This window comes from Xenopus laevis, chromosome 7S, assembly GCF_017654675.1.
Source record: "Xenopus laevis strain J_2021 chromosome 7S, Xenopus_laevis_v10.1, whole genome shotgun sequence".
In the NCBI taxonomy this organism is placed as follows: Eukaryota; Metazoa; Chordata; class Amphibia; order Anura; family Pipidae; genus Xenopus; species Xenopus laevis.
The window spans coordinates 12,663,496-12,678,381 of NC_054384.1; the positions used below are offsets into that span (position 1 = coordinate 12,663,496).

Sequence of the window (14,886 nt, forward strand, 5' to 3'; positions counted from 1 at the left end):
GCTATTTACTATGTATATTATACACATAAAAGATTAAACAAACAATTAGCTATACCCCTACATTACATCTCACAGTTAATCATTATCATGATTTTAAAAAGGTTAACAAGTTTAAAAACAAGAATGTAACACTTTTGTTTCATCGTATCGATATTATTCTAAGTGTTACTAAATGTTTAAGTTTGAGGAAGTTCCTAGAGTGAGAGCAAGAGATGAGCCTCCCCTGTAACCCGATACCTCTTCTTCCACATAATGTGTAGCGTATCTGATACCTGCAACCCGTTGTAGTGTGGCTACTCGTCACCGCTTACTGCCAGTATTTACTCAATGCTATCCTAAGACTATACTAGGTACTGCTGCTTGGGACCAACTCTGGCCTACCCATAACAAAAAAAAAAAAAAAGAAAAAAAAAGAAAATAAAAATAAAATAAGTGCACCCTGAAATACACCTTTCTATAATCCACTAATAAGTAGTAAACGAAAATAACGTAAGTGTCACCCTTGAGACTACATATATTTAGTTCCCACAAAAAAAAGAAAAATAGAGAAAAAGAAATATAGAGAAAAAAAAATATAGAGAAAAAAAAGAAAACAAAGGGTGTAATGATCAATGAAAAAGTAAACCCACTCAAACCTAAATGAAAAAACATTACTTATATCAAGTGAACCTAAAGACCCACATGTCAACATATTTAGAGAGATATAAAAAAATATAATAAATGAAATCCATATTGAACTAAAATAAAAAACTCACAGACCCCTATATCTCTTTATAGCTATAGATGTATAAACCACAGTACCCCAGTACCCACCCTTTCGCAGTCCGATATTAAGCAAACGAAAAATCTTATATTATTTATAATAGGAAAGTCACCATATCGATCATCTGGGGGGACTGTATTTCACAGTTCAAAAGTCCCACATATCAGGGAACATACTGCCAGTCAATCTTGCGGTTTCCCGAATCTTCCTCCAAAGTGAGTAGATAAGGAGCGGTTAGAGTTACTTAAAGCCAGTATATCACAGTCTCCATACTTTTAGTTGCTTCTGTGTTCAAATGGCGTTTTCATTAAAGACGGCATAGACAGGTTCTGAATCATACAGCCCACTCGCATATATATTAATGTACAAGTAGAGATTTTAGAAGTTGTGCTTACAAGAAGGCTCAAGGGGCCAATAGAGCCTTGTCCTCATACTGAGAAACTGAAAGTTTTCAGTATTGGAATGCTATGCACAATATAATCATCAGATGGAATTGTTTTTACAGATACAAGTAAATTGCTTTAGAATGACACCTCTCCAGAATGTTGTAATTGATCCCTTGTCAAAATCATTGCTCAAAGGGGAACAGTATAATGAAATTGTGATTAGTTAAATAATTACACAAAAGTTTATTACATTTATGATGGCGTGTTTACTGGTCCCTAGGTTTCAGCATTCTCGACATGGGAGAAGGAGTTACATAAAATCGTATTTGACCCCCGGTACCTTTTACTGAACTCAGAAGAACGAAAGCAGGTAAATCCTATTGTATTTACTAGAAGAATTTTCTAAGGTGATAGACAAGAGATCATCTGGTAAATTTACCATTATTGTATTTCTTACTCAGTTTCAATATACTGAAATCATCAAGTACTGATCACTTCCTCCCATGACTAATGGAGTTTATGGTAATAACTTTGAAAGGGTTTGATCTGTCTAAGCCATTTATAAATCATTTGTTTGACACCATTGAGCATCACCCTGTATAAAATGAGATAAAGAAGGGATTGGGGACAATTTATATCATTTTAGGGGAATCGAAATGACTTTCTAAACTTAGGCCCTCTTTATGTGACTATTAGGGGCAGAATATTGTTAAATAAATACCTAATACCTCTTAAAATGTATCATATGCTCAGAACAGTGATAAAATGCAAACAAGAAAATGCTGTTGTCTAACTAGTTGTTAAAGTGGACCTGTCACCCAGAAAAGCTGTATAATAAAATCCCTTTTAAAATTTAAAAGTCCAAATTCTATTGGTCTATTTCTATCTATTTTCTATTTTCTATCTATTTTTTTTAAAGCATCCATTCCTACTATAAATGTATTTCAAAATCTTAGTTGTCATTTATTGTATTGCCTGCCCCCACTCTATGCCTGTGGCATAGAAAGGCAATTACCTTTTATTCTTCGCTTCCAGTTTAGCACTTATACTGTATACTGTATACGTTTGGAAAAGTAAGTGTGGAAAGTAATATCAGCATTTTTTTGGTGTTTTAGGGGCAAATAAATGCAAGAGAATGCAAGCACAGATTCATGAAAATTTTAACTTCCAGTGAAATTGCTAATTTTGTGGCCATCTAAGTGTTGGACCTAATTTGTATCTGGGAGGGGGAGTGATTCCTTTGTTCCCCAGTGCAGTGTGCCCTGTCAGATTTCAGATTTGGCCAAAAGGTGTCCCTGTTGTGTAAGAACTATAAAAAACTGACTTGCCATGTGCTCAGGGTCAGTCTACTTCCAATTCATGCCAAAATGGAGTGAGTCTTGTTGGCTGGGGTCCTTGCAGCAAAAGGCCCCTGGCTATGAAGAGAAACCACATGGGTAGTTATGCCCTTGGTGGGCTCTGGGATAACAGGACCCCGATAATCGTTTAGAGCTTGGAGGCAGCTGATAAAGTAAATGAACTGCCTGGTAATGGATTCTGGTGAAAGAGGCTGGGATGTGCTCACACTCTGCATGAGTGAGATGCTGTGGATACCTATACCAGTTCTGTGTCCCCTGTGTGAGGACAGGTTGTCGTTGATAGCCTGCTATGTGGAAACTACTGTCTCTATTCAAAGGAACTGTATAGGGTCAGGTAGTGCTACCTGAGATAAAGAGCTCTTGGGAATGTGACTATATCTCCACCAGGAGTGCAGAGTGGGACTTTGTCCTGGGTAGAGACTGTACCAGGAGTTGGAAGACCACATGGCAGGGCAGGGTTATTTATATTTAATTGTACTTTACATTTTTCCCAGTTGTATAAATTATTTTGTTTACTGCACTTGTGTGTTTACTTTTTGTTTGCTAGTGGGGCCACCCGTAGGTGTATCCCCTGATCCCACTAGGTGGAGACACTGCAATTGAGAGAATTTCCTAGAACCCTTTTGTTTAGCAAAGGGTATTCAGGACCTGTGTATTATAAGATATTAATCCTATAATACAAAGGGTGTCAAAATAGGGTTTTTTGATACAATACTCGTATACACAGCTATTTGATTTTTAATGCCAATGGGTCCTCCAATATGAATAATTTGAATACTATCCTGTGTATTTATCTTTATTTATTTGTTTATTTTTCTGTATTATATAATACCAATTAAAGTTATTGGGTATTAAGAAAAATGTGCTCTATTTTGGCAATGGAGGGGGTCTACTGTGAGCTTAATGATGGTATTACTAATTTTTTACTCATGAGTCCTCAAAGCTGTGATTGACTTAAAGCAAGGCAGCTGACTCTGTGGTTACTCCCTAGCAAATATAGAAGCAACTTGATCAAATGTCATATCATTTTGGGACCTATTTAATAAAACTCACATTTTTCTAGTTATTTAATAAAAAAAACAAGTTTGACCTTATGCCCAACCACAAATTGCCTAAATTTATCAAAAAAATATGATCAAAAAAAGCCTTTGTGGGAAAAGTTTTGTCAAAATCATGCGGCAATTCGTGCAACTTTTTTGAGATGACGCATGAAAAGTGTGACTCGTTTGGATTTTCGCACAAAAATCTGTGTTAAACTGTCTGAAATCATTGAAGATCATGAAGGCAAAACACATATTCCAATTGTAAAAGGGTCATCTGCCATTGACTTTTACATGACTTTGACAGTTTTTAACTGGAGTTTTTCCCCGAAAATTATTTTTTTTTTCAGATACTTTTTCGGATTTTTGGAATCAAAAAGCCCAACCACGAAAAAATCACAGCTTAATAATTTGTCCCCTTTATGTTTGTTTGTAGTCATGTCATAATTCATTTTAACTTGATTCTTTATTATTTTATCTCTCCACTTCAAGGTATTTGAACAGTTTGTAAAGACCCGAATCAAGGAGGAATACAAAGAAAAGAGAAGCAAATTAATGGTTGCCAAAGAAGAATTTAAAAAGCTTCTAGAAGAATCAAAACTGACTTCAAGGTATAATCTAAACAGCAAGAAGTCGTCTATATAATTTCATAATTGAATATGCTTTATTGAAGGCTAGGTGTTAAGGTAATTCTAAATCATTGTTTGTCAGACCTGCCCATTGCAGGTTAAACCTTTACTCAGGGTCCCTCTAATGTCAATCAAAGTTATTTTAGCAAACAATGATTCATCAATCATTCAGCTGTAGATGCAAGAGTTGTCTTTGAAGCTAAGTTTGGAGATCAAATAGTAATTCTCCCCAACTCTCATCGTAACTGGCCTTTAGGCTAAGCCCCCTGCTGCTGCTCTCCCTGCAGATGTTTGGTAACAACTGTCCTAAATTATAATGCTCATTTACAAAAGCATGCAATTGCATCAGGCAGTTCTCCCCCTAGCACAACTCTGAAAATATGGAAAAAACATTATAATGTGGGTAAGAAAAAACATAGTTATCTTAGGCTGAAAAGGGAACAACAATCCATAAAGTTCACCCCCTCCAAATGCCAACAGGAAGAAGGCACAATGGTATACGGATAACCTATGACAATCTGCTTCTAAGGCATTATAGGCATTGGATTATATAAAACAACTTCATTATCTATTCCCTTGCTCCTTCTTTCTGTTTTCAGCGTCTGAAGGTTCTTATTTTGTTATTTGAACTGCGTCGCTCTGCTAAAGATCCATTGGAATGCTCAACACACATCTTTATTTTACACCACTTTTTTTTTACCTCTTTTTATGTTTAAATTTTTTACATGGCTCTATAAATATGCTCCTGATCCACCTAATAGTACAGCTCATTTAAATCTCAGTTAGAGACCCATCACTTCATCTGAATAGGTAAGCTTTAAACATTATATCAATATTATAAAACAATTGGAATTCATAAATAAACATTTTTGTAAAGATCAACTTTTTAAATTAAGATATTTTGTTAAAGGGATTCTGTCACTGGAAAAGTTTTTTTTCAAAACACATCTGTTCATAGTGCTGCTCCAGCAGAATGCTGAACTGAAATCTGTTTTTCAAAAGAGCAAACAGATTTTTTTTATACTTAATTTTAAAATCGGACATAAGGCTAGACATACAGTATTGTCAGTTTCCCAGGTGCCCCCAGTCTTTTACTCTGATAAACTTCAGTCACTTTTTACTGCTGCACTGCAAACTGGAGTGATATCATCCGTTCCCTCCCCCCCAAGCAGCCTAACAATAGAACAATGTAAAGGTTACCAGATCACAACTCCCTGACACCAAATAACAGCTTCTTGGTAGATCTATGTGACTCCTCCAGTTATATTAAATAGGAGCAACAACAGTCTGCCTGAAAGCACTTCCATCATGAAGTGCTGGCTCTTTCTAATTGCACAGGATCAGGCAAAATTACCTTAGATGGCTGCCTACATATAAATATTACAAGGAATGGTTTTTGCAGTGTAAACAATGTCATTTAGAAATAAAGATCAAGTATTATATATAGAAATAGGTGTTTTTTTTAAATAATTTTAAATAACGATATAAAAATGACTTTTTCAATAATTTTAATTATATTCTATTATTTCTATATTTCTGTATTAAAATTTAAGTAAAAACTGTAATTTCTTTTAGGACTGCATTTAAAGAATTTGCAGAAAAATATGGAAGAGATCAACGTTTTCGCGCTGTTCAAAAGAAAAAAGATCAGGAACATTTTTTCAATCAGTTTATCAACGTGCTGAAAAAGAGGGACAAAGAAAACAGATTGAGGTTGCGGAAAATGAGATAAAATATGTAAATGTGCAATAATATACATCTCTACTATATTGCAACTGCCGAAAAAAAGGACATTTGTTCTTTATATATTTCCACCATTTAGCAGGAGAGAAAAAGAAACTAGAGGAAATGTTCACGTGTTTGTGTTTATAAATGGTTTCTCAGAAGAGAAAATGGAGTTTACCGAGGAATAATGTTTCATATTGAAGCTATTTATTTTATAACATTCAGAATATAATGTTTCAATTTCCCATCTTTCCACATGTCAGATTCATTGGTTGTTTCAATTAATCATATACACGATGTATAGATTCAGAATACAATGCTATCAAGAGTGTATGCCATTAAACCATCAGAATTTTTTTTAACTCACACATCCTTGTATACTCAAGATGTAGTATTACCAGAAATCATTTCTTTAATGATGTTCACATGTTGCAGTCTGAGTGGTACAATAATAATGCTTAAACCTTAAGTGAAAGTGTGACTATATATGTATGTCATTAGAACAAAAGTAGGCACAAAAAAAATGCTTTTGTCTTTGATCTGATGGACTCACTTGGTATATGTAACTTTTTAATTAAAGTTACAGTAACAAAGTTGTTTTAACAATCCATGTCAAGTTCTTTTTCTTTTTTAATTGTATGCTGATGGTATGCATGAGTTTTTTCCTCATCCAATTTGTATACACAAATATTTTAACTTTTTTAAATTAATAAATATTTTAAGCAAGCCTATCTTGAGTTATTTTTTCCTTCCCAATTTAACAAATGAATATGTAAAGATTGCATTGACGTGGTTCATTATTGGTGGCAAAAGCTGTCATTTGGTCTTTTTTTTTTTGACCTAATAAAATGACAGCAGCTTGAATTCGAGATTGGGATAGCCAACTATCAATAGCAACAGGAAAAACGTTGTTAGGAATGGGAGCAGGGCACTGTTTAATCATTTATTTGTATCAAAATGTAGGAACAAAGAATTGCTATGTATTTGAGGGATAGATTTATTGAACATTCAGTGCACATTTGCTAAATTTTTATAGATAGAACAAATTTTCTTTAAGGCAGAAGAGGCAGCTGCCTAGGGTGCAATAAAAAGGGGGGGGGACTGGGCAGCTACCTTAAAACTGTTTTCTGCCTACCCCTTGTCCTAGTCTTACTTTTTCCCCCTTGACACCCTCCCCTCTCTTGTTGCTCTCCCCTCTGTTGCCATCCCCTCCATCACTCACCCCTCCCTCACCATCTGTCTCTTCACTCTCCATCACTCTGGCATTCCAGGGGCGGGGCTTGTCAGTCTGGGGCGGGGCTTGCTGGCCAGGTTGCCTAGGGCACCCGGCCGGCCTGGCCAAGTCCTGGATGCGCGTTCCAGCATTCCCTGTAAACACAGCCATTTGTTCTCACTCTACTGCAGGGAATTTCCCAACTTAGGTGGGATGCATCAGTTCGAGTACAAACTCATTGAAAAGTACAGGCTGTTTTTCTTCTTGTGTTTCCTCGTGGTGGAACACGTGAAAGATCCACTGCAAGTGCATGAATTAATGCTTGTGTGTAAGAGTGTTTTAGTTATTTTTAGCTTTTCTCTACTGGCTAAAATACCCCACTGCAGAATACACTTTGCATGCCCTAGCATTAAATGCAGGACCTTGCAAGAACTGTGTGATGTTTCTGGGTCTTCCAGTGAGATATGGATCTATCACATACTGGGTGTTGAGTACCCTTTACTAGTGATGAGCGAATTTATTCACCAGCCATGGATTCACAGTGAAATTCCGAATTTCGTCATGTGCGAATTTTTTTGTGAAACTGCAAGGAAAAATTAGAAAAGACACCTATTGACTTTAATGCACTTGGACAAAAAAGTCTCCATAAGAAAAACCGCCCATTGACTTTAAGCCTTTGACTTTAATGCATTAGGACAAAAAAAGTCGCCATGAGAAAAAACGCCCATTGTATTTTGAGTAAGAAAAAATTGATGCGCGCGTAAAAAATAAAACTCCCATTGACGAATGCATTTCTCGAATTTCTCTCTGTTTTCTATCCTCATCACTACCCATTAGTAACTTATTAAATGTGGGCTACAAATGTGCTGCATGAATCCAGTGTTTCTCCTAAAAAAGCCATGCTTAAAAAAAAACTAATGACATACATTCATACATTCATACATACATTCAAATTAAGATGCATGGTCTGTGGAGGAGAAGTTATCATATAAGTCTAATGAATATTTTGGTTTCAGCCAGTGACTCCATTGGGTGCAGTTTTAATTCAGGGTAATATTAATGTCTATAATGTCTATAAAAATGATTTTTTTTTGCATAAAACTGAAAGGAAAACACTAAGGATGTGATGATATCACTAACTGAGAACACCATACATAGAGGGGCACATTTACTAATGGTCGAATATCGAGGGTTAATAAACGCTCTAATTCAACCCTCGAGGTAAAATCCTATGAATTTGAATATCGAATTCGTAGGATTTACCGCAAATCCTATGATCAAAGGAAAAATCGTTTGATCGAACGATAAAATCCTTCTAATTTTTTTAATCGATCGATCGAACAATTTTCCTTCGATCAAAAAAACCTTAGAAAACTGATGGGGAAGGTCTAACATTGTAGCTCGGTAGGTTTAAAGTGGCAAAGTATGTAGTGAGGGGCAAATTTATTTGGCAGGTGCGAATTTGCAGCGAATTTTGCGCAATTTCGCAAAACGCCCTCAAAAATTCCCTGGCATCAAAAAAATTTGACTTAAAAAATGGACGCCAGCGTCAAAAACTTTAAAAGGCAAGGAAAGTAAAATGTCTAATACAGCTTAGGGACCTGCTATCGAAAATTCCAGAGATCCTGGGTTTTCCAGATAAGGGGTCTTTCTGTATTTTGGATCTCATTCATGTAAACATTAAATAAACCCAGCATTAATTATATCTTAGTTGGGATCAAGTACAAGGTACTGTTTTATTACTACAGAGAAAAAGGAAATCATTTTCTAAAAACTGAATTGATTAAAATGGAGTCTATGAGATTTGGCTTCCCATAAGTCAGAGCTTTCTGGATAATGGGTTTCTGGTTTATGGATCCCATACCTGTATATAAGGTTATATACTGTATGCATTTAAATGATCAGTTTTCCCCAGACCAGAGCTCATTTTAGGAAAATATTAAAAGCCCCCTAAAAACCCAAAGTCTGCCAAGGGACAACTGGAAGGGTGGAGAAATGATGGAGCTGCTGCCCTTTTCTCTTTGGGGGCATTGCATTTTTTTTTAAAACTGTGTATGCTGGCACTCAATTTACTAACAATCAAATTTAAATTTACTAACAATCAAATTAAATTTTTTCACAAATCTATAAAGATTTGTGTTTTTTTTCTATATTTTCTCAAAACTAAAAATTCGAGATACCAAAATATACCCTTCCCCTTTGTTGTAAGAAATTTAAATTCTTACAGGTACTTTTTAACGATACACATAGGATAAATGAAAAAAAAAAAACCTAATTCTTGTATGCTATGATGAATACTATACAGTGCTGGTTTTACTTTTGGCTAAAAATTAAAAAAATGGCCCTCTTATTGGAGCTCCCAATAGATCATCTATGGTCTCTGTTTCAAATGAGGGGTGGGAGTATCCTAAAGGGTCCCTGCCAGAAGCACAGTAGGAGGGGATAACCAATCACAGCCTTTCACTCACACAAGAAAAGAAAGGCTTCAGTTCCCTATGAGGTCAGCCTAGCTGCTGATTGGTTCCTATCCTATAGTGCTGTGTGCTGGGAACGGAGGCATCAGGAAATGGTGAAGATGGGCGGGACTAGTAGCACTACTGTTTTTTTTAAAGCACATTCTATATAAGAGTATAATGCACTGGCACATTTTTGTGTTTCAAATGTGTCTCCTTTAATGTGCAATAATTTCCCAATAATGGTAATTACAGATTTTTAAAAAAAGTAAATAATACAATAAAAAATGATATAACGTTTTTTTAATTAACTCAGGTTCTAACTTGGACAACGCAATCTAGAGTTAGCTTGTGGAGCCCTACCTCAGTTCACTGAATACTTACCTATAATTAATATCTTGTGTAAGCTAATGACAAAGTGGACTGGACATGTACCATTAGTAAGGAACAAACACTTTACCAGTTATGACTCCAATACCCATGTGGACTTATCCATGCTAGTGCAGGATACAATTTAATAGAAGAAGGAAGATTGACCAAGAAATGGAATTGACCAAGAAGAAATCATGACTTTGGTAAATCAACTTTCTGTAGAACATTTGCATGGACTTGCTGGTCTGTTGTGCAAATATCTAGAGCAAGGCAAATGATGTGCCTAATAAAAGGCAAGTTCTACTCTACAGAGTGGCACCATACATAATATTTTTATTGAAATTTTATTTAGTATACATATAAAAACAAATTAGAGCAGCAGTGAACCCTGGCTGCCCACTTCTGATGAAGTGGCAGGACGCCATGAAACGCGTTAAGCGTTAATTTGTTTTTATATGTATACTAAATAAAATTAAATTTTTTTTTTAATATTTTTACTGGACTCCCCCGTGGTTCCGCTGTTTTTGTTTTTTTCTGGATTGAATCAACCGCATGGGATGGCGGCGGAGTGTGCAGCCCAGTGTCCGGTAAGTGCTCCCACTAAACTACAATTTTTCTGGACTATAATATTTTTATTACCTCACTAGAAGAGAAGTGGTGCATTTGGGGTGTAGAGTTGAAGCTTTATCCTTAAACTCAATGTTATTTATATTTTGTTGAGTTACAATAACATCCACAGAGACAAGGGAACATACTTGAAAATTAACAAACTGAGATCAGCATGGTGACTTTGTACCAAATACCTATCCCTGTAATAAATGATAATTTAGACATGGTGGAGGTACAGGCAGTACATAACCAGTTGCAGTCATCTCTTGCCAAGGTCTTTGTAGTAATAAAAATAAACAAGCATTGTTCTCTATTACATCTGCTGAACACATTAACTGGATTAATGTCTGTTGTTCAGATGTCAGATTGTATCTGTAGATAAACTGCCAGTGGCAAACCAAGACATCCCCTCAACAAGGGTAGGTGTATATAAATACAGTATAAATGTATGTGTGAGAAAGAGAAAAAAAAACAAAGATAGTATTATATAGTTGTTTTCCTGCTTTTCTTTGTTTCTCTTTGTCAACTCATCTTCCTCTCTTCTTACATAATGATCTCTGTCATCCTTATTGTTCATGTTCTTGCTTATATTCAACAACATTGTTTGCTCTGCAGGTCCCTGTTGGTTGCTCTAAGGCGCTGTTACTGGTCTTCATCACTGCAAATGAGGTCAGTACTGAAACTACTATTATGTGAGAAGTAACCTTGACTGCACCGTCCAATATTTCATTTGAAATATCCCAGTGCTTAACAATTTCAAACTCAATTTGCACGACCTTCCAATTCCGGCCTTAGGTTTATTTGTCTGTCCCTTATATAAATTGCTTTCCAAATGTATTGTTTTTAAGGGGAGTGTGTGTAGCACTGAGAACAAAAAAAGAAAAATGTAAATATATAAAAGGAAGATCGCAAACCAGAGAGAAGAAAATATGGTTTAGGTGGTATTCAAAAAAAATTTTTTTTGTTTAATGTTGGAAAAATCTTACCTGATAAAAAAGTTAAAGTGCAATATGTGTGGTGCAAATCTGACACTTGGAGCATAGTTGGCATTTTATCAAGACTTTGGCAATTTGGTGGTGCAAAATATTGGCAAAGACAACATGCTAAAAAAATATATACAGTTGAACCCCCGTTTTACGTTTTTCAGGGGACCAGAAAAAAAAGATGTAAAATCCAGGAAAATGTAAAATCAGGGAAATGTATTATGCATTATATATAGGTGGGACCACAAAACACCAATGTAAAATGAGGGAAAACTTAAAATCAGGGGATGTAAAATGGGGGTTCTACTGTATACACATTTGGGAAAGGCCATCTCTTGTAGACTTCATTTTATTCAGATAATCCAAAATTTTAAAAATGATTTCCTTTTTCTCTGTAATAATAAAACAGTACCTTCTACTTGATCCAAACATTCCAAACGTTTTGTTTAAAGGGTAAGGCATTTTTTAATAGCTTAATGCACATAATGTCTCAATATCCTTAATATATTTATTATGGGTTGAGTGCAGAGGACCACATGTATTTGTCTATATGTTTTTTTTTTTAATGTTTCCCTGAATTTTTAGTAGACTTGGAGGGTTATTTACTAAACTCCAAATGCAAAAATCCCGAAAAAAAAATTTATAACATTTTTTTTATAAAATCAGACTTTTAAAAAATCATGAATTTTTTGTAATTTATTAAACCCCGAGGATGGAAAAGTCTGAATCAGAAAATCTGGCATCTCAGACCTGTCGAGGTTGCATATAAGTCAAAGGGAGAAGTCCCAATGATTTTTTGATGTGTGCTGGATTTGTGCAATACTCGGGCAAAAAAAGCATAAGAAATCAAAGTTTTCGGGTGCAAAATCTGAAAAAATCTTGAAATCTTCTGGAAAATGTAATAATAAATAAACGTAAAAACCCAAGCGTATTTGATCGGAGTTTGTAGCAGAGAATGTTGAGATAAAATCGGACTTTGATAAATAAAGGTATGAAGGTTCATTACCCAGAAAACCCCAGGTCCTGAACATTCTGGATAACAGGTCCCATACCTGTATTCAAATATAAGGTATGTACATCTGCTTCATCCTCACCCAAAGTTGGATAATATGTTTTAAATACATGTATTTAAAAAAAAAATCAGTAATACGACAGAATTGGTCAAGTGTCCGAATACTTACACAAGTCAATACATCCTCCTAAACATCCTATAAAAATTTGTGTTCTCAGATTTCTGATCCCTAGATAGTATAAGCCCTTCTGTGTTTTCTTCTTTCATAGATAACAATTTGGGGTATTTAAATTTGCCCCACACAATGCTATACCTTAAAGCTTGCCACTTGTATTGTCAACAAAGAGACAAGATCAAGACTAGAGCAAATTTTGAGCTTCAGGCACAACATCTCTCAAGGGACTTTTTTGTGTTTTTTTCCTTTTAAAGATGTGTGTGTGTGTGCGTGTGTATTATACAGATAAATAATGTAAAGGATAAATCATCCCTGGTGTGTATAATAAGAATTTTACAAGTCTGAGTCACCTACAAAAGTTTACTTTATATTATATTTTTTGAGGATTTATTATTGGATTTTAATTATTTTTTTTCTAATTCACAAAGTCTACATTGCACTGTAATACACTGAGTATATCACCTACCAGAGACAGCCTTTATTACCAGCAATATGATAAAGCCTTTGATTTTCCAGTTCATCCTTGGGAAACCAAATGCAGAACATGCACAAAGCAGTGGGATTGGATGAGAAAGTGGGCATGCAATTCTCATAGATCTCCACATGCTGCTGATTTGTTTCCAGGACTAAATTTGTGGGTATCTAGAAATGATTCAAAGAATACTGTATTAAGAACTAGTGAAACTCTTGGAGGGAAAGGGGAGGACAATATAATATGTAGCAAACAAATATAAATATGTAACGTTTGCATACTTTTTTTTAAATACTTTCAACAAATATATGCAGAATAGAAAATAAAGGCATGTTGTTCCATAGAAATATGGATAAACTGCAATGTAAATATTCTGACCATTTCAATTTTACTTTGGGTTTGTTTCAGCATGAGACCATGAGAAACTTTTTTTTATAAAAGAGGTGCAAGTAACACCCCCCCCAAAGAAGGGTGCGTTGGTGCAAATAGATAGATTTTTTGGTTGTCTTCTTTTTCCATGTACTCCAATTCATATTTTTTATCCTCCCTCTCCTGGTTTTTCCATGTACACCAATCTATATCTTCATTTGCCTTTTCTTATATCTTCCTTTGTCTTTACTTTACTTCTTTTTGGAGTTCAGTAAGTATCAATTTGTGTTTGTGTCTTAAATTGTCAAATGGTGAAGGTCATTGGGACATGTGAGTCAATGGGACACTTTTTGTGTGAGGGATAAGACTGAGCACTCACAATTCAGTTAATGAGTCAGATATAGCCTCCATAAGCTCACTTACTATGGTCTCCTGTCCAAAGTTTTCTGACTTTATTTTGTTCCTTGTGGACTTCACCATGATTATCTGCTTGATGTAGAACTGGCCCTTCTTATCCTTTTCTTTTTAATGAACAGCACATACAATAACTCTATAACACTTTGTGGAGCACACAGGCATTTGCATTGGTAAATTAACTCAAGGGATGAAAACATAATTATGCCTCTTTATAGGTCCCTGGTAAGGCCTCATCTGGAGTATGCAGTGCAGTTTTGGACTCCAGTCCTTAAGAGGGATATAAATGAGCTGGAGAGAGTGCAGAGACTAAGTACAAGTAAATTGGTTAGAGGGAGGGAAGACTTAAATTATGAGGGGAGACTGACAAGGTTGGGGTTGTTTTCTCTGGAAAAAAGGCACTTGAGAGGGGACATGATTACACTTTACAAGTACATTAGAGGACATTATAGACAAATAGCAGGGGACCTTTTTACCCATTAAGAGGATAACCGTACCAGAGGCCTCCCCTTTAGACTAGAAGAAAAGAACTTTCATTTGAAGCAACGTAGGGGGTTCTTCACAGTCAGGACAGTGAGGTTGTGGAATGCACTGCCGGGTGATGTTGTGATGGCTGATTCAGTTAATGACTATAAGAATGACTTGTATGAATTTTTGGACAGACATAATATCAAAGGCTATTGTGATACTAAGCTCTATAGTTAGTATAGGTATGGGTATATAGAATTTAATTAAAAGTAGGGAGGGGTGTGTGTATTGATGCTGGGTTTTCATTTGGAGGGGTTGAACTTGATGGACTTTGTCTTTTTTTCAACCCAATTTAACTATGTAACTAACTATGTAACAAACACTTGCATAATTCACATTCCTACATGAATACAAGGAGTGTTTTACATAGCACTTCCTTGGAATC

At 35.4% G+C, this 14,886-nt stretch overlaps 1 protein-coding gene across 1 annotated transcript in view; it reads left to right on the forward strand.

The window, feature by feature from the left end:
• Positions 1-5,942, forward strand: part of LOC108697180 (transcription elongation regulator 1-like protein) — an 84,693-nt gene extending 78,751 nt beyond the window's left edge. The window contains exons 11-13 of the mRNA XM_018227104.2: positions 1,430-1,519; positions 4,040-4,158; positions 5,752-5,942. Coding sequence (XP_018082593.2) covers positions 1,430-1,519; positions 4,040-4,158; positions 5,752-5,908 — 366 coding nt within the window. The 3' untranslated portion in view covers positions 5,909-5,942. The remainder of the gene's footprint in view (positions 1-1,429; positions 1,520-4,039; positions 4,159-5,751) is intronic.
• The last annotated feature ends 8,944 nt before the right edge of the window (positions 5,943-14,886 follow it).